General features: G+C 36.8%; 1 protein-coding gene across 1 annotated transcript in view; it reads left to right on the top strand.

Annotated features, from left to right (window-relative positions):
• LOC133520813 (oxamate amidohydrolase proenzyme-like) overlaps window positions 1–10176 on the top strand; it is a 41697-nt gene extending 31521 nt beyond the window's left edge. Inside the window, exon 2 of the mRNA XM_061855481.1 lies at window positions 7384–10176. Within this exon, the coding sequence (XP_061711465.1) occupies window positions 7384–8987 (1604 nt within the window). The 3' untranslated portion in view covers window positions 8988–10176. The remainder of the gene's footprint in view (window positions 1–7383) is intronic.
• Window positions 10177–21241: the final 11065 nt, after the last annotated feature.

The raw sequence follows: 21241 nt of genomic DNA on the forward strand, positions 1-21241 counted from the left end.
ATCGTGAGGTCAGTTTGTCTGCATCGTAAGTGGATCCAAAGTAGCTTCGTCAGAGGACGTTAAGTATTTATTATTTGTGGCTTTCCTGGAGCAACGAGAAAAGCTTCCCTCGACTATAGTTCATTTTTCAGGGTATAAAATAAATCCTTCTTCTACTACTACAATTACTATAAACTGCAAGGCGATAAAGAGAATGCTAACACAAAATAAAATTGTAATTTTTATATTGAATTGTTACACGTTTTATGAAGGCAAAAGTCATGAAAAAAATCATACAGTAACAGGATTATACTTGCAAGGGCAGACTACTCCAAGCAAAATCTTACTATAGTTTAGTTTAGTTTATTTATCTCTCAATACAATGTTCAAAGTTAATGTAAAAGGATACATAAGCAATTACTTATCGTATAGTGATATATTTGCCGCAATACTAACTGCAGTACGGCTAATATGGTCGGCTCTTTATCATTTGTCACCATGCCTGTCACGTTCTAACAAGTATATAAGTGCGAAAGTGACGCATGGCATGACAGGTGATAAAAATGCGACCATGATACTGCGGCTGAATGAGATCATAATTGTTAAGACCAACCAAGAGTGAAGGAGATGGCATTATGATCTGACTCGCCACTTAGTTTTGCGGCACGTATAAGCTAAAGTTGGCTCGATATATAGAAAAAAAATAAAACAAACATATCTAATTTTCATTTCCATTGTATATCGTTACATTCGTTACCCGCATACAGCAATATAATTTTAGTATGAAATATCTAGTTATATAGAGAAATTTGACAAGCAAAATTTTAACCAGAAGTACCTATGCTTTCAGTGTGTGTACCCCTAACTCCTTCAAAAAGGGCACACTTTACTAATGAAGTAACGAAGCATAAACTATCAAAATAAATAACCGGCTGCAAACAGTGCCAATACATTAAAAATAATCCCAAATGCTTATATACAATCCCTATAAACATTTCAATAGCGCGATATAGAAATCGCCGCTCCCGGTACAGCGCCATCTCGCGTGATATTTGGTAAACGTGTGTATATGAAAGTAATCGACGGAAGTACGCGGCCACGAACATTCAGTGTTATTGAGGTAAAACTTTAAAACCCGCGCAATCGCCAAATCTTCCGTCACAAGTTTCGCGTGGCGAGCCGTATATTTTGTTCCTTTCTAATTTCGTGGATTTACGACTTGCGCTCTCTTAAGGAAAAACAATAAGGTTCAAATAGTAAAAACCAAATATCTGCTTAGGCTTTTGTTTTATGATATCAATTTTATACTGTTAGACTGATAGAATAAAAAAATTGATGAGACACATTAGTAAGTTAAGTCAGTGGCAAACAAACATACGGCCCGTCCGATTCCATAGAAAGCTGTCCGTCGAGAAAACCTTGGCAGTTCATTCCACAGCCGGAGCGAACGCGTAAGAAAGCTTGCGGCACATGAAACCCATTTCATATAGTTACAAATATTTTATAGCTAGCTATATGTATATCGATTAATATAAATCTTTAATTATTAGCTTTTTAAATTAGCTCTTTAAGAATAGAACCATTACAGCTTGCTAGCCATTGAAATACAACATACAACCTAATTAGTATAAACGCACATTGTGATGAAAAACACATCACGTACCTATAGCTGCTATATTCAGTGGGCGTGGTGTCAAACATATATCCAGAGAAGAAGCCAGAGCTCATTTGGCCAGGCGCGGATACAAGATTTGGCTTAGGGGGGGGCCATTTTGAGAAAATCATATATTTTTGCACAGAAAATAAGGTAAAAAAAAATTTACTCAATTTAGTAATGTGAGAGCCAGGGTTTTAGGGGGGGGGGGCATTGCCCCTATGGCCCCCCCCCCCTTGTATCCGCGCCTGCATTTGGCTGGGATTTTTTCGGATCAGGATACTCACACAACAGACAAGCCAAGAATCGGATTCTAGGGCTTTGCATTTTTTATGAACCTATTGCGTTAGTATTTGTATGTATTTATGTATTTCTAATAGAGTGTATTTAATATCGGACAATTGGTCTTGGTACCTTGTACAGTCACGTCTGAAAATATCGATGCGGACAAAGTGCCAAAAATATGTATACACTACCTTAATATATGGGCAATAAGGTAGTGTATACATATTTTTGGTACTTTGTCCCTAGCGATATTTTCAGACGTGACTGTACCTTGATCGAGAATACGTTTGTGCCATATCCATTTATGAGCAAAATACTTTTGTAATTATTTCTAAAATACCAAAAAAATTGTATAATTGACACTTTTTGGCTTTTTTTTTAAATGTTGTTTTATAAAAATTGAGCTTTTTGCTTTTTTTATGGAGATTGTTGCTTCTTTTCGCTCTCCTGCATACAGTGTTGATGGCGTATGACAAACGTATTCTCACACGACGTGTTGGCGACATGTCCTAACCAAGAAATTGTCGAGTCGCCCGCCACCCACCAGGCAGCCAGGTATAGACTCACCAGACCGACCTAGATTATCAAACATATGCAGCCCCACCACGCATACTCCTAGCAGCTGTAACAGCAATTGGAAAACCCATTCAATTGTTTACTTTAGATCCGTGCATAAAATTTTAATTTTGAGCACTTTTTCCATTTGGCTGTCATGCGTGGTACCTAAGGTTGTAGGTATGTGCACACGCCGAGCGCTGTTACTCCAGTTGACAATCCTCGAAACGGATCGAAACATGTCGATACATATTCGATTTAAACCCGTTTTATAAATATTTTTAAAAGATCTCTAACCTTGAAGGAAAGAATATAGCCATAAGCTCCGTTATTCCGCCGTCACCGTCATAAAACCTTCAATGCATACAAAAAACTTCATTTTCAATATCCCACGGTCGGTCGAACGCCAATATGTCCTTCGGGGTTGGCTCTAAAACATATTTTACGGCGGGGCCCGCGATCGGGTCATGTGGGGCCAGAGGGGACAGACTGTGCAATAGACGCAAGGCAGCTATACCCCGTTTAATTTACCATGGTGGGATTCCACTTGAAATTGCACAAAGAGAACCATAATATTGATCTTTTGTTTAACAATTGCTTCTTTACGAGCTCTGCTCTTCAAAGCCAGCGTGTGGTCAAGTAATAACACAAATGGATCAATACTGGACAGTTATATGTAAGACACGACGCAGCAAAACAAGTTTGCCGGGAATCTTTCGTCGTCACTACTTATATTGTTTACGCCTAGTGACCGTCTCAAGTGGAATCCCGCCATGAAAAATGAAATGGGGTATAAACATTCGCTATCGCGACACAATCCAACTTAGTTCTGCCACGAGTCAAATATCTACTCTAGCAAGCTGTTCTAAAAGCAAGTGAGACTGTGTAAACGAATCAAAGCTTATTACATTTTATGACCGTTGCGAAACTCATTAGATAAAGTAAATTCAAACAATATGGAGAGGTGAAGTTGACGATCTGAATAATTCTTCTGATACACTAGAACCTATGCATAATCGTTTACGCTCAAAGGAACTTAACAGCAGAAACTACGTTTTATAATATAGCTAATATTCTTACTATGTTCATAGCAATCATAGCAGAAAAATGACAGTTTAATTCGCTTTCTTCACTTCTAAAAGGGCCCCAAACTCTTATGTGCCCAAGGACCCCAGCATTGTTTAAGACGGCCCTGCTTGCAAGTTTGCAACCCACAAAAAGTTTAGGTACTTGGATGCGTGGAGATTCGCCAGAAACGTGATTATAAAGAAGAACGCGCGTTTATTTCATCCGTTCTGGCTATTCTCCTCATTGGTATCACAGGGTAGTTTACGGGGTGACTATCGCGTCACAAGTCTATGGTCTAATTCGTTCGGGACGATTCGGGTGCGATATTTAGAGGGTTAATAAATGGATCGCATTAAGGGTTGATAAGATTTGCCGGGATAAATTGAACTATCGATTGCTGGATTAAGAAGTGTGCTATGCTATGCATCCATCTTTTAACCGACTTCAAAATTCGAAAAGGCGGAGGTAATAGATTGTATGTTTTTTAACCCGTACTCATAAGCCAATTCGCATGTACACCGATATCAGAATGACTTCTAAATTATGTGTGTTGGACGATGCTACGAAGCTGATGGTCCCGGGTTCAAATCCTGGTAAGGGCATTTATTCGTGTGATGAGCATGGATATTTGTTCCTGAGTCATGGGTGTTTTCTATGTATTTAAGTATTTATAAATATTAAATTTATATATTATATATATCGTTGTCTAGGTACCCTCAACACAAGCCTTATTGAGCTTACTGTGGGACTTAGTCAATTTGTGTAATAATGTCCTATAATATTTATTTATTTTATTTATTTATTTATTTAGTTGCCTTGCATTTCGCTCGTACTTGTCCGGCGGCGAGATGCATAACTAAATGACATCATTCGAATGTAGACAGGTGATTATGAAAGTCATACTATACAACTTTCTTATACGCGACCAACCACGATATCACGAAAGGAAATATGGACATTTTTCACTAATTAGTGAAATGTATAAAACATCCAAGAATATCTAGAAACGTTGATGCTGCTTGACAAGTTGAAACCAAGTTCCTCATGTGACCTATATATTTGACCGTTTCCATTTCAGCTCGGACAAAAATGTTTTCGTAATGTTCGGATGTCCTCCGCAAGTCGCCGATTCAACCGATTCTCGTGAAATTTTGTGAGCAGGTTCGATCGTTTGATACATTTTTTCTGTCGTTTCGTTTCTTGAAAATTAGCATAAAGTACTTGTGCTAGTAATGTCTATGGCAGTTAAGACCATTATGAGTTCGCTGTGACTCAACGAAGTGTTTTTATTTTTACATTTTTAAGCTTATGAAGCTTATAGCGAGGGACAAAGCTCACAGAGCCTCCAGCTTTAAATGCATTGTACTTTTATTAGCCGTATAGATTAGATACTACTCACCTGTAAAAAAAAATTAGTTGTCTTGTTTTTGTTTTCAAAAAATGTGACGGAGTGGAGCTTTTTGTATGAGAACAAATTTTGATTTTATTTTTCTCTTGTAAAATATAATCTACAGCTAGAAAGACATACAATAGTACTAGACCTTTTATTTATTGGCTAGAAGGCATAGATACAACTAGTTTTGAATGTTTTGTATTTTTATTAGCCGTGTAGACACTATTTGTAGCTACGATTATAACTGGGTCAAAATTATTTTCGTTGTCTTGTTTTTTTCCCCCAAAAAATGTGACGGAGTGGAACGTTTTGTATGAGATGAAATTTTGTTTTATTTTTCTGTTATAAAATATAATCTACAGCTAGAAAGATATACAATAGCACTCGATCTTTTTTATATATTTCATAGAAGACATACAAGCGTGACAGAGTGGTCAGAAACAAGACAACGAAAAGATTGACGCAATTATGTATAGCGATTCACAACGGTTACGCCTCTGTAAAGTTTATCAAAACATCTTGATAAAGTGCTTTCATTCATTAAATATTCCGATTCTGAACTTACTTCAATAAACATAAAGCCTCACCCATAAACAAAAACATCAAACGGTTTCATCGCCACAATTCAGCGAATCGTCAAGAACTCCGCATAAAAACATTAAAAAGTTACACTCATAATAAAATTACCCCATGATTGATTACTAGCCCCTGCCCTTTGGCCCTTAATCAATTTAGGAAGGGACAGCCCTACAGTATAATTCCCTTAAAATGGACTCGTAAACAAGTTTATATGGCCAGATATTGGTATTGATATACTCGTAACTATCCCTTTACAAATACATATTTTACAATACGTGAGGATGAGCAAAATATTTCTTGATAGTTTTATTTAAAGTAGACCTTATATCGTTCCAAATTAGATTGATTTTTGAACAATCTTGACATTGGAAATACGTCCTTTTTTGAAAATTTGGTTCTGAAATATGAGAGAATAGTTTAGGGTTGTTAAATCGAGGTTTGCCTCAGAAATAGCTCAAGTTGTACAAATTACCTAGTGGTCATCATTATGATTTAGATATATAAATAGTTCTTTTATTGCACACCTCAGTAAAAGACACAGCTTCAGGAAAAAACAATTGATTAAAGATAGAGGTCTGCCTCTGCAACAGATGGTCTTAACGCTATAAGAGCAATATCTTCCAGACAACCTTAACACATGATAATGGTTAAGTAGACACAAGTAATTACTATGATAACAAAAGTCACCGTTTTCCCTAACCTTTGACTCGTCAATCTTTGTATTCATTTTGGCGAAATCTATCAAATATAAATATCGACATTATACAAATTTTCCCACTCCGTTTGTATTGCAAGAGCCAAGAGTTTACTAACCTATTTCCTACGAAAATCTTCATAATTCTCACAACAAGCTCACACGTCAAGCGACTTTAATTTATCTAAGTATGCCAACATTTTAATCTAAGTGAAACGTATTCTGCCATACATTTTATGGGGCGGAACCCTCCCGAGTGTAATTTTTGTTACAACCCTCTAGCCATATTTATGATGGACCGGCTTAGAAGCTATCGGAACGTTAAAATTTATATTATGATACATGCACCCGGAGATTTCAGCTCTTGTGTTGAGAATTTCTGAGGAACCTAGTATTTTCCACGGCTCTTATCTCAGAAGCGGCCAATATTTTTTCTTAGAAATATATATTAGTAAAAGAGCACTGGTTTTGAGGATAATCCATAAAACAGCAAGCATAAAGCCTGCCTGGTAGATATAGATGTAGTGTAGGGAGGACGCCCGGCCGGAAGCAGGCGGGCTGTCGAACGCTCATTGCGTTTACTCAGCCCAATTCCCTGGAGACAGAGCTGCAGGTTACTGTCCCGGCGGCATTCCCCCACTATTCTCCTCAAATCTTCTCGTTTTGCCTTTTCAGCCTGCCTGGTAGTAAGCAGTTCTTGTAATGTATGGACAATTCAGGGGTGTCAAATACCTTTTGTGCACTCTTTTATCGATAGACCCTGTACCTACTTGTGGTATCATGTGAAAACCTCGGAAGTATTTCACAGCCGGAACATTTCGGAAGACCTTGACATGCGGTTTTAGATCTAAAACAAAAAAACGCATGCACATAAAACATAAAAAGCAATTAATTAATATAGATAATCTACCGCCCCTACCCTCTGTCACGTAGACGCCGCCCCAAGTTCCTAACCATTTTTTTTGCCTCCGAACACCACGGCCCAGCCGATTCGACTGCAACCGGAACAAAATCGTACGCTGGTTCCAGGTTGGCATATTTCAATCGTTTGAGCCTCGCGGCATTTTCCGCGGCTGCGCCTGCCAACCTGCCTAGAGTGATGATATTTAATCCCATAAAGCAGGCAGCGAATATTTTTTTTATATTACGAGTAGTAATTTCATTTAATTGTTTCAGAAATCAATTACATCATGGAGAGAAGTTTCATGGCACCTCAAGGTATGGTGGTAACGCCCCACCACCTCGCCACCCAGAGTGCCGTCGCCATCCTCAGAGAAGGCGGTACAGCTATGGAAGCAATGGTGGCTGCTGCTGCGACCATCGCCGTGGTCTATCCACACATGAACAGTATCGGAGGAGATGGCTTCTGGCTGATAGTACCACCACACAGCGACCCAGTGGTTATTGAAGCTTGTGGAGCAGCTGGCAGCTTGGCTAATGTAGACTTCTTAGCAGGAGAAAAGACCATACCCTTTAGAGGCATCAAAGCAGCTTTGACCGTCCCAGGAACTATAGGAGGCTGGCAAGAAGCTTTAAATTACGTGCGAGAATGTGGATACCAAAACATGTCAGTATCTCGACTTTTAGCTGATGCTATAAGGTACGCAGAAGATGGATTTCCTGTCTCTGTATCTCTGCATCATGCTTTGATAAAAGCAAAGGACTTTGAAGACAACACGGAGACGTTTAAGGAAATATTTCTACCTAATGGTATAATACTGAAGGAAGGTGAAAAATTGTATCAGAAAAAACTTGCGGGTACTTTGACAAAGTTATCTGAGCAAGGATTGAACAGTTTTTACCGTGGGATAGTGGCAGATTTAATAGCAGAAGACATGGCGGCTTTAAACATGGCTATAACAAGAGATGATCTTGTAAATTATTCTGCTGTTAGAAAGACTCCATTACGAATGCCACATAAGAAAGGTGACTTGTATAATCTTCCTCCCCCAACTCAGGGTACTGTATCTCTGGCCATATTAGGAATGATAGACAAATTAAATGTTGATGGTACAGACGAAGGAAAGTTTATACATACAACAGTTGAAGCCACCAAACAAGCTTTCAAACTAAGAGACCAATATTTAACCGATCCGAATTATATGAATGTTTCAAATCCGCAAAGTTTGCTGTCCGACAAAATTCTTGAAAATATGGTAAAGAACATTAACCCAGATATTGCATCCTCTGCTGGATCTGGAAAAGTTCCTGGAGATACAATCTGGATGGGCGTAATGGACAACAGAGGTTTCTCAGTTTCATTTATCCAAAGTATCTATCATCAGTTTGGTAGTGGCATAGTTTTGCCCCAAACTGGTATCACTTTGCATAATCGCGGCACGGCCTTCGTCTTAAATCAAGATCACTTAAGATCTTTAAAACCTGGTAAGAAGCCGTACCATACTTTAAACCCTGCCGCAGCTAAGCTTCATGATGGAAGAGTGATGATTTATGGAACTCGTGGAGGCGACGGCCAACCTCAAACCCAAGCAGCTATCTTTCATAGATACGTTGTTCAAGGTCTTGGCCTGCAGAAATCTGTGTCAAGTCCTCGTTGGGTTTACGGCAGAACAGTTGGGGATATGCACGACCGATTGCTTCTGGAAGATAGATTCAGCAAGGCTACTGTGGAGTACTTGCGGAAAAGAGGTCATGAGGTTGTTCTTTTGCCGTCGTTTAGTGAGGATGTGGGACAAGCTGGAGCGCTAGTGAGGCACTCTAATGGAATGTTGGAGGGAGCCGGAGATCCAAGATCTGATGGTAATGCCGCTGGTTTTTAAGCTACTACTGATTTATTCTTTACGTTTAAGGTATTCTAAAAAATATTTTTTAATACAGTTGCTAAAAAAGTGCTAATTTACGTAGCTGTTTAGCGTGCGGAAAGTTGGATTTCGCGAACTAGTGCTATTTACTTTTCCACTTATTGATGAGTGTTAATGTTAGTTTCCTTTTAAAGTCGTAATCAACATAAAAACCTACTGTTAATGTAAAGATAATAAATATAAGCATGTTTCATATATTATTACTTACCTTTTCATTATTATAACATGTTTATTTTTTTATATTGAATATTGAAAAACCGTTCTTAATAAGTTGTCTGAATGGAAAGGAATAGCTGCCGAAACGCCTGTCAAAGCAGAGGCGTTTTTTCTTACTGCAAGAATGTTTTAAGTTTTCAAAGGCTACATTCGATATTGTTTTTTACAATTTAAATATACGATACACATATAATCGTAAATAACGATACTTAGGTAATAATAATATAATATTTTATATTTACAATTGTTTCTGTCTTATAGAACATGCATAAAAAAGTACTTGTTGTTTTTCTTATTTTTTCGTAACTGTATTAAACTACGTCGTTCAATACACGTGGCGGAAATGTCATTCTTGTAAGTAATGACATACTTCCCGCACTAGCATCGAAATGTACTATTACAGTACATATGGTGCTACTTTTCCACACTAGTGCGTAAATTAGCACATTATGCAACTATGTCGAAAATTTAAAGGGTCATATGTACTGTAAAACGTTGTACGATACATGTGCGAATAGGTAATTCGCAACTCGTGTCGATTTAAATTATCACCACTCGTTACGAATTTCCTATTTTTCGCACTTGTATCGTAAATAACTATTTCAAATTATATATTCATTATGTAGAAATTATTGTTGTACAACTACTCGTGTTGTTGTAGTACTTTAGTTACGTATTTTTTACCTTTTTAAGATTTACTTGAGGAAAATTATATATTTTTTAAATTTGCTAATCATTTTTTTTTGTAATTTTAAATAGTTAATGCCTGACTGATGAATATTTAGTCTGTTTTTTACGAAATTATACTTATAGATTATTTGTTAGTTACTGTGTTTACAATTATAAATCACGTTAGCCATGTTAAGAAAAGATTAGGTTATACTTTAAATCTATTAATATTTAATAGATTAAATATAAATGTACCAAAGACTAAAAATTAAAAAATTAAAATTAGATAAAAGGCAATTTAAATTGCTTCGAAACTCAAGAACTGAAAATTTTCTGTTATATTTACTAAAGCGCATATTTACCTGTTCTCAAGTTATTTCCAACATCTAAAACCCGATAAAGCACGTAGCCACCGGGCGGAATTTTCCTGAACTCCCACTAGAGCGCAAATGAAATGGAATAAAAATTAAAACTGTACGAACGATTTTAAATTAGACAATCTTTTTGATATATACCATCATAGCTTCCTGAGCACTGGCCGCCAATATTTCACGTTTATTGGAAAGATAACGGAACGAACAAAGAACCGGTGCGGGTGTAAATCAAAATCCGCCATTTTGGAATCATATCACATGGGCGATTATAACATGGCGTCCGTTTGTTGAGCCGTCATTTGTTTTTGTTGAACAATGGTCTATAAATAACTATAGGGATTTTTGGGACAGGTGGCTTCAGATTCAAACAAGTATTTCTCTTTCATATTCTATTTCACCAAGGTAATGTTTGTTTCCAAACAATTACTGGAAGCTTATACCTAAATGTACCTATATACATAAAACTAAATAACTACGAAATGTTTACATGGGCATGGGTGTGTGTACGAGTACACGTGCTTTGAATCTCGCAAGGAGATCTTTTGTAAATGAATAAATGAATAATGGAGGAAGAAAAAACTTACATGTAGAATGCTTATTTTATTCTTTTACACTAATTTGTGATTCAATAAAATACGTAATGAATATAATGTTTAATTTTATTGTTTTATCTATTAGTGGTTGGGCATTCAAGGAAGTCGACTTGGTAGTCGATTAAGTAAGTATACCTCACAAAGAAAGTAAGGAAAATTACTCGTAGGCACATGCATAGAATATGCAAGTATAGATCATGTCATTCACGACGACGCCTTGACCCTTGACTTGTATTGTCAAGTTTGTAAAGGTTAGATTTGACAGATCTGCGCGTTTGTTACCTCTTCATGCCTAAACCGATAATCCGATTTAGAGGGGTATGAAGACAGTTTGAGGTCCAGGATAGAACATAGGATACTTTTTACCGACAGAGTTACTAATATTCGATGTTAAACGATTAGAGATATAATAATAAAATTAAAAATGGCTTTAATTCCACGCTTAACAATGATTAAAAATATATGTCTCTAGCTTACATACTGAAATTATATATTTTTTTATTAACTTTATTTAAGTAACTACTATCACTATGATTGGTCGACCTCTTCGGGAGTAATGGCCTCCCCCAGATTACAGATATATGACGTTAATATACAATATTAGTAGGAATATTTGTGCTAGCTTTCATACAAATCAGTTAGTGACTAGCGGTTCGAACTTTAAGATACGTCAAAAATTTACTAAAGATACGATATGGATCGAATATGTTAGTGTCAAAAGTAACGTTTCTTCAAACAAATTATATCGGGCCGTAAGAAACAAACCAAAGATCGAAACCGGTTATAAAAATGTCGGTAAATACCGGTTTATTTCGGTTTTACTCCGAACTTCTATAAGAACGCGAACATTTTAAGAAATTTATTGTTACCTAGATAAACCGGTTTATTCGACGAGAGTTGACACGGTCGGCCGGCCTGGTGGTGTGCCGCGTAAACAAAGACACTGGCATAGGAAGAAACCGGTTTTTATTGTTCTAAACTGTTTAATCTGACAAGAACTTTATAAAAGCGTTCTCCTAAAAAGCGGTTTGATAATAACGGTTTTACGAACGAAACCGAAATTAAAAAGCCAAGTACACGATAATGGTTTGGAAATTTAACCGGTTTTCGAGCCTTGCAACAAACATCTAAACAGAAAAAATTTCGTTTTAGAAAAATCTGTTTTATTTATGTTTGAAACGAACGTAACGCTCTCTATTGTAGAGGAAATAAAGCTGTTTATATATCTCTAAAAGTAGCAAAGGGGTAAAATCCTTAAACGGCGGGAAGAATTTGCTAACTCATGATATCAAATTGAAGAAAATTGAACCTTACGTAATTATATTTTAAGTTTAAATTTCTTCAATTTTACATATCGCGCTATCTACCATATATGAATTGGAAAAGCGAGCACAGAGCAAAAAGCATAAATTTCAGAAACCGCGACCATAATGAGCCATCTGTTGAATTTTAAATAATGCGCTCATTAAATTAATCATTTTTAATTCCAGCCTACCTTCCCAATTATACCGTAACTCATATCCGTTGATAAGGTTTATATTTAATTCCTACTATTTTTTTTATACTACGTCGGTGGTAAACAAGCATACGGCCCGCCTGATGGTAAGCAGTTTCCGTAGCCTATGTACAGTCAGCATCAAAAGTAACGGATCAAACAAGGTGTCAAAAGTATCTACCATTCTGTAACAGCTTAACAAAATGTGATGGTTCGATATGTAGAACAATTAAGACTGGAAAAGATATACTTTTGAACATGAATTTGAGACATTTATATTTATTTGGAAAAGTTATCCGGAATATCAGATACTTTTGGCGCGTTGTTTCATCCGCTACTATTGATGCTGACTGTACGCGTGCAACTCCAGAGGAGTTACATGCGCGTTGCCGACCCTAACACTCCGCACCTTGAGCTATGGCAACTTTACTTACGGACAGGAACACAACACTATGAGTAGGGTCTAGTGTTATTTGGCTGCGGTTTTACTTATATTATAAAATACGAAAGTGTTGTCTGGCTGTCTGTTTGTGTTACCTCTTCTCGTTTAAACCGCTGAACCGATTTAGATGAAATTTCAGGCCCGGGAAAGGACATAGGATATTTTTTATTGATCATATATTGATCATTTTATTGTCCACGCAAATGAGGTCGCGGGCAGAAGCAGAAGAGTTGGATATACGTATACACCGTGTTTTTTTTTATTTCCGTTAATTTCATAGGTGCATTCCTGAGCTTAATTAAGTAACTTTCTCAAAGACACTGGTATTCTAATTAACTCCATTTCAGAGATAATCAATAATTAATTTTTAACTTATAAGGCCCTTACGAGCATCCTTTGCTGTTAGAATAGGTACCAATCGTTCGCAAAATCGTATGTTGCTTAACGGTGTACCTAAGGCTAAACAACTTTTTCATTTACCCTAACGAGATATTTGCCTGCACGTTGTTCCGAAAGATATTAGCCATACCGCCCCAAATATTTAACTCCCCAAAACCGATTCCCAAACTGTCAAACAATCCGCAACTAACAACAGCCGTCCCCAAACTTTCCGAACAACTTAATACGTATCTAATATACTGAGTTTTATCCACAAATTGAGACAAATGCCGCCACTTCATTATCCGGTTTAATTTCGCTGAGTCTACTGTTTGGACCATTCGTTTGCATTAGTGTGACCAGGGACAAATTAGATTTATTGCTTTTTATACGAAGCTCAAACGGGAGTTGACTTGAATGGCTGTTTTCGAGTTTAATAAGAGTTGGAAATATGGAAGTTTCTTTGCACAGCTTTTATTGTAGCAAATGTACGTTACAAGGCCAGTGTTATATTATGCAGTTGTCGTCGATTTTTCAGAAAAACCAAAAAGGCAAATGTTTTTATTCTATTTACATAAAGATAACGTCCAGATGAGATAACTGCAGCTGCATTAAGGTGCGACTAGACCGCTGCTTATAAAACGGTCACGATACGGAATCGCAGTGACGCGTCGTATGCGTACCGTTTTTGACGCATGCTCCCCACACCGCTTAAAATACGCTGACGCACCGTAAATTGATCTGCGTAAAAATCGCAAAAAATATTACACGGAGATCTTATGGCAGACACCACACCGGTGACGTAAAAGACGCAACTGTTTTGCGAACAAAAAAGATTCGCGAGAAGCACGTCCGTTTTTTAAGCAGCGGTGTGGGGAGCATGCGTCAAAAACGGTACGCTTACGACGCGTCACTGCGATTCCGTATCGTGACCGTTTTTTAAGCTGCGGTCTGGTCGCACCTTTACTATTGCGGCGTCGTTGCTGCCTCCGTTGTATCTGTCAAAGAGGGCTAATGCGTTTAATTTGCCACTAGGAGCGCTAGTGTTGACGGAGGTCTTTCAAAACGTATACAGATTTTTGTATCGCGAATTTTCACTCCGCATTCATAATAGGGTTGTTTCCATCTACAAATCTTAGGGCAGAATTGTATCCCAATAAATTCTTATGGATTATAAGAACATGTTAAACTACCTTTAGTGGATCTCTAATGGGCATGTTTTTGTAAATATTTAATTTAAAATATCTTTTAACATACGTCACGTAACCCAAGTCGAAACGACATAGAAAATTCTGATGACGTCACTATAACCGCGAAAATCGAAGTTTATCAATTGCGGCCATTTTTCTCTGTCACTCTAATTACGTCTTAGCAAGAGTAAAAGAGAAAGATCCCCGCAATATGCGATTTTCGGTTTTCGCGGTAGGCACCCGTTGTCTGTTCTCAGTACAAAATTTAATACTCAAGCTGTTGCCATTTTGATGGTGGGATTAATTGAAGCTTCGATATGTTCACTAAAAATGAACATCATAGAAATGCTAATGGGTAATGAATACTTTATGATATAATAAAATACTCAATGATTGCAGAAAACATATTTTATTAGTTGATTAATAACCCACACGCACTGTTAATTTAACATATTTAAAGCCGTTTTTAGGGTAAAAGTTGAATTTTAGGGCAAAGTTTGGTTAATGCAGAACGTATTACAAGCGTTTCAAAAAATTGGAAACAACCCTATTGTGCTAAAACTTTTTTTTATTAATATTCATTTTATTGCTCCTGTCTGGAACAAGGGAGTTGTATGAGGCCACGCCCGCTCCGGCGAACGTGACCCCATCACAAAACATTAGATAAAGCTCAATAAATATTAGTGATTTAAAAAAAGTACCAACTAAAATATATGCAAAATTAAACAGGTTTAAAAGACGGCAAATTTATACGTTAAAATACATTTGTTATTAAAACCCATAAAAAAAAGAATAGCAGGATTTTGAGAGCTGTTTTTCTGGACCACTATCTACAGTGGCGCCAACTGGTGAGCACAAAAACGGTAGGCTTCATTTCCATGATAAAATTAGTGACGTTCACCGCCGCATTACTGCTGCGATTATGACGTTCATTCCGTCAGTACCAAAGACGCCGCAACAGTAAACCAGCTGCAATTGACAATCGAACGTCACCTTAAGTTTTTACTTTTATATAGCTACGCAATCGATCTTGACTTTCCATGTTAAATCCAGCTACTAATCCCAAAATGAGCTAAGGGCCACTTGCACCAATCACTAACCCGAGGTTAACCGGTTAAACCTGGAGTTACCATGGTTACTAGTATAGTTTGACACTGGGTTAACGGTCTAATCAGTTAACCCCGGGTTAGTGGGATGGTGCAAGTGGCCCTAAGTGTATCAAATAATTCCTTTGCAAATATTGCTTTTATAAAATATATAATGTAAATAAAAAAAATTTGTGGAATAGGTAAAGCTGTAAAGATTTGCAACAACAGCCTTTTATTTTGGACGGTGACTGGCAATAGTTACATAAAAAAAAAAACAATTTTAATTTTTTGTAAAAATAATGACATTTTTGACTACTTATCATAATGAAATCGAGTATGTATATTCCTTCCAATTTTTCGAATCATGTTGACACTGTAACTACTTGCAAGAAATAAAAGGCTTTTTTTTTTATTGGCGGGAGGTGCGGTGATAAAAACGTGACGATAGCACCAACTCAAAAGTATTAAAAGTAAGTAAGCTAGGTAAGTATTTAAATCTAGAATTGGATCTCGCTGTCAGATGGAACGGGTGTGCGGGGCATTCGAGAAGAAACAGCTATTATGATTAGTCGTGTTGTACGTAGCGAAAAAATATAAAGGAGACTTGAAGAAGTGCGTTTAATTACGAGTATCTTCCGCATCCTCCCTGCTAGGACGCCGTCTCTTACAGTACATATTATCAGCAAACTTAGTCTCCTAAATAAAACAAAAACTAACATTTCCCCACTCAAGCTAGATACATTACCGGGACGAAACATTGATAAACCTTTTTAATCCCCTGCCGTACCTTAATTACGCTATACCACAAAGGAGTTTTTCTAAAAAGGGGAAAGTAAGATTAGCCATCACTTATTCACGGTATGCCTGGACGCTTCGTACCCTAATCACTCTCGGAGAGAAAAGGCAATGTAGGTACACTATTTTACATAGAATAAGAGGCTTTAGATTTTCAGTTCTTGAAACCATTTTTATGCCCCGTTTCTTAGTAAAAAGTTTACGGGTGATATTTTGAAGTCTCAAATAATTTTTTATCAATCATTTTAAGTCTCGGAAAAATGACAGAATTCCATTTATGTGTCAATATGTTAGTAAAAACTTTAAGGATGCCGAAACTACATTACTACGTTGGCTGAGAAATTACAGATTACAGGCCTAGAAGTTATAAATAGCCAAACGTATCGAGATCAAGCAGGGATATGAGACTGACTATAAAATTTTTGTTCAAGATATGTATAGTGATTAATTAAGTATTCTTAAAAATGCCTGGAAATACAACTTGGCAATTATTTCACGTATTAAAATATAAAATAGTATAGAAGTATATAATATAGTAATAATATACGATAAAAAGACAAGCCAGAGAGGCACGGAAATTTGAAAAGAAAAAGGAAATTTGGAGATTAGGTAACGGTGGAATGCTTCATCATTTCTCATATATAATAATAATATTATTATAGGACATTATTACACAAATTGACTAAGTCCCACAGTAAGCTCAATAAGGCTTGTGTTGAGGGTACTTAGACAACGATATATATAATATATAAATATTTATAAATACTTAAATACATAGAAAACACCCATGACTCAGGAACAAATATCCATGCTCATCACACGAATAAATGCCCTTACCAGGATTTGAACCCGGGACCATCAGCTTCGTAGGCAGGGTCACTACCCACTAGGCCAAACCGGTCGTCAAATATATAAGAATGTAATTACATACTTACTTAAACAACCCAAGATATTTACAAGTAATTTTCTCATATGATCATAAATCTAAACTCAAATTAGCCTGGGGTATTATTCCCAGGACACTGGCCTCGTTTCCCCTCTGCACAGTGAGGTGAGTTTTTGTGCAAAAAATGCGCTAGCTCGTAAGTTAAGTCGCCAGACCCCCGAACTAGTTTGGTAGAAATTTCTTTTACTAGTTTTACTTTAAAGTCTATGCATGACCCTAAAAAATCTTAACTTGGGGATCAATTTTCAAAAACGCTGAACTTAATTACTTTTCTCGTATTTTATGAAAAAAATTATTACGAAGTTTCAAGTCCCTAACTTAATATAAATCTTAATCCCCATTCAAACTTTCATCCTCTTTTTAACCCCCTTACGGGATGAATTTCCAAAAACGCTGATTTTTTTCTTCTATTTTAATATTATACCTTTTCAAGAAGTTTGAAGTTCCTAGCTTAAAATAAAACTTGTTCCCCATACAAACGTTCAACCCCTTTTTAAACCCCTGAGCGTCACTTGCACCTTTCTGCTAACCTGGGGTTAACCGGTTAAACCTGTAGTTAACGGGGTTAACGGTTTAAACATATAATCTCGGGTTAGTGGGATGGTGAAAGTGGCCCTTAGGGGATTAAACGTTTTCTGGAGTATTGCAGTCGGCAGCATAACTGCAGCAATATCCAAGTTGCCGCTCGGATATTTTTCCGCTCGACTCTAAATGCCTGCAGTACATACCAGTAAAAGGATCATATCATAAGCTTACCTCTCAGCTCTGGCACTTGTTGCGAGGGCGAGCGATTGAAATACGAGTAGAAAAGCCAATTAGAGGGATTATAGTTGCGATTGGAGTGTACTTTATAGTTTCAATCCTTAAAGGCTACCTTGATTCCATTAAGTAGGTACTAAGGTGGAAAATCGTAGTAAAGAAAGTAGCTGCCAGCTTACAAGATACCATTCGAATTTAGACTACATACTTGTATTAGCATATTATAAACTCTTTCTTCTACTGTACTTTAATGGTTGAATTAAGATTTCTTATACCAAACTGTTATTGGGTACTTTTCATGTATGGGTCCCAACTAAACTATAATATTCATTTCGAAACGGTTTAGTTAACTATAATGAAATTGACCAATCACAGCTCGCCGCCGTCAAGAGGACGAAACAAAACGATACCTCAAATTATTTATTTTAGGTTGTATAGTACTACGAAAACCGCTTAGCGTTGCTTGTTAGCCTCCATAGGCTACGGTAGCCAAATCAAGAAAAAAAGGGTTATTTCCACTAGTTACCACCAAGTTGTTACCAGTGGCCAACTACTGGGAATTTTTTCCCACCTTTTACCACTGGTAACTACTGGGAAAAAAATCCCACTAGTTATATATAGTTTCTATTTTTCTCCGTGAGCTTCTACGGATTATCGTCTTATCTATTGTTTAAAAACCGCAAAGGCGCGTGCCACTATGAAAAAATGGTGAGGCCGCATAGGTAGCGTTTATTGAATTACTACTCTATTGAGCACGGAATAAGATTCATTATGAACTAATACAGAATTCTAACAGAATAGCTGTCTGATCTCTATTGGTGCGTCTAAGGTAGGCGACTAAACGCTCTCAAACCAGCTTAACTTGTGACACTGCGATCCGAAACAAAATAGAGTAGTAATTCAATAAACGCTACCTATGCGGCCTCACCATTTTTTCATAGTGGCACGCGCCTTTGCGGTTTTTAAACAATAGATAAGACGACAATCCGTAGAAGCTCACGGAGAAAAATAGAAACTATACCACCAAACCAAGTTCTCAAGTTCAAGTTTTTTTTCCCAGTAGTTACCACTGGTAAAAGGTGGAATTTTTTTTCCCAGTAGTTACCACCAAAATTTGGTTAACGTTCAATACTAATAAAAATAGTATAAATATAAAGTGCTTTAATCAATAATTAATTAAAAGTCGAATTCATTGTAAGTTAATTCGTTATTCGTTTAATTATAAGTCGATTACTGTTTCAGTAAACTGCCTTAAAAGTGATACCAGTGATAAAAGGTGGGAAAAAATTTCCCAGTATTTCCCACTGGTAACAACTTGGTGGTAACTAGTGGGAATAACCCGAAAAAAACTGTCTAAAAATTTAATTTAGCGAGAACCAAGTACCAGGGCCTCATGAGTTACGAGGTGTCGTTGCACAACCCGCCGGGTCCCGGTGGCTAGGGCGCGTACGGTATCGCGGCTGCTCGCGTATCTTAAATAGCCGTACTTTTGGTTTGTTTACCTATATGATTCTAAAAGTTTAAAGTATTATTATTTTTTACTCGTAGTAAAAGTATTGTAGACAATAGTAATATAATCAAGCTTCTCAATCTCGTACGTTACTTAAGCAACTCAGCTAGCTTCGTTGCCTTAATACGGTACTCGACTGACAACCTCTCTATTATATCACGATTGTATAATATCTTTATTATCTATTTACAGGCATAGTAAGCATTTGCTGGGGCCTCCCTTTAGGCTTACAAAGCCTGTGTTGAGACGTCCCGCTCTTCTACAACCGTAATTACTTATAGGTACATTATATTACAAAATTACAGAAATCTTTTTTTTTTAGGTATTTATATATATTTATTACATACATATATATTTTCTAATGTTTAAGATGGGAGGGAATACACTCTTTTGTTTTTTACAGTTGGAGTAGTCGCTCCGTCTCATGATAATTTTTTGCCTGAATGCCTGAATTTGCCTGATGGTAATTTTTTCCATATATATTGAGATACCTATTTATTACATTAAACAAATGATTTGATAATTTGTACAATTGTCTTCTTGCAAATATGGTTCTAGTCTTATTATTCACAACAACATCTTTCCTTCTTCTATTTTCTGTACTAGAATCATATGGCAAGGATTTAAGCTTATTAGTTGCATAATCTAAATTAAAATTTCTTGCAAGAAAATTAAGAAGAACAATAAAGGCGTTAAAACACTTAAAACTTTAAAGATATTCACGAGAACATAAACTAATATTAACGAAGAGCTTGATCGCTGCGTTTTACGTCACAAGCGGGCGTGTCAAACGCACCTGCTGACCTAATAAAATAAAAACCCCACATACGGGCGGTTTAAAAAACGCTCTCCGTGATATTTGAATAAATGAAATGGCTTTATTTATATACTAATAAAACGTCGTTAGTATGAATAACAATTCATAAATGTCTGTCAAAACAAATCGCGTTGATAATCGTATATCCCTATCTGTCATTTTGACATTTCAATTTGTTAGAAAGAGACAAAATTTCACAAAAGTTTGTGAGAGGTTGCAAAGTTTATGAATAACGGGGAGTTTCTGATCGTAATTGGTATCTGAGACGTGTCTTATAATTGAACATTAATGGCTTAAAAAAGAATTGACCCAAATGAAACGACACAAATTGCAAACTGCGTCGAAGTTTGACAGTTAACTAGTCACATTTATTGAACACAGGTCTCAAACAAGTAGCGATATAGTATGAAGAACCATATGAATTCCCCTTGTCATTTATCATTATCACTCAATATATCTACGTCCCATCGTTGGGAACTTAAGCCAAGCCTTCTTTCATTTCACATGGGGGTATACCACACGCTAACCCAATGCGGATTGGAAGCTGACATACCGCGTACGGCACAGCTGTTTTTTTTATAATATATGATATGAGACAATCGAGCAGACAAATCGCCTGATGGTAATAACCGTGGCCCATGGACAGACGGGTTACAAGTGCGTTGCCGACCTTTAAGATACTCATACTCATACGAGCTGAAGCTTTGAAGGTCTTATTGGTCCGGAAGGACCGCGGGCATCAGTTCATTCCACAATTTAGCTGATCGAGGCAGGAAGTTTCTGGACAAACCCCAGGTAGCAAACTGACGTCAGTGACGCACAATTGACGTCATTTATAGGTCATAACAAGGTCAGTACTCTATTCGTCGAGAGTAGACGTTTCACTGACGTCTATTTAAGGTCATTATTAGGACGTACCATTTTGGACACAAAATTGACG

Source organism: Cydia pomonella, chromosome 8 (genome assembly GCF_033807575.1).
Source record: "Cydia pomonella isolate Wapato2018A chromosome 8, ilCydPomo1, whole genome shotgun sequence".
Classification (NCBI taxonomy): Eukaryota; Metazoa; Arthropoda; class Insecta; order Lepidoptera; family Tortricidae; genus Cydia; species Cydia pomonella.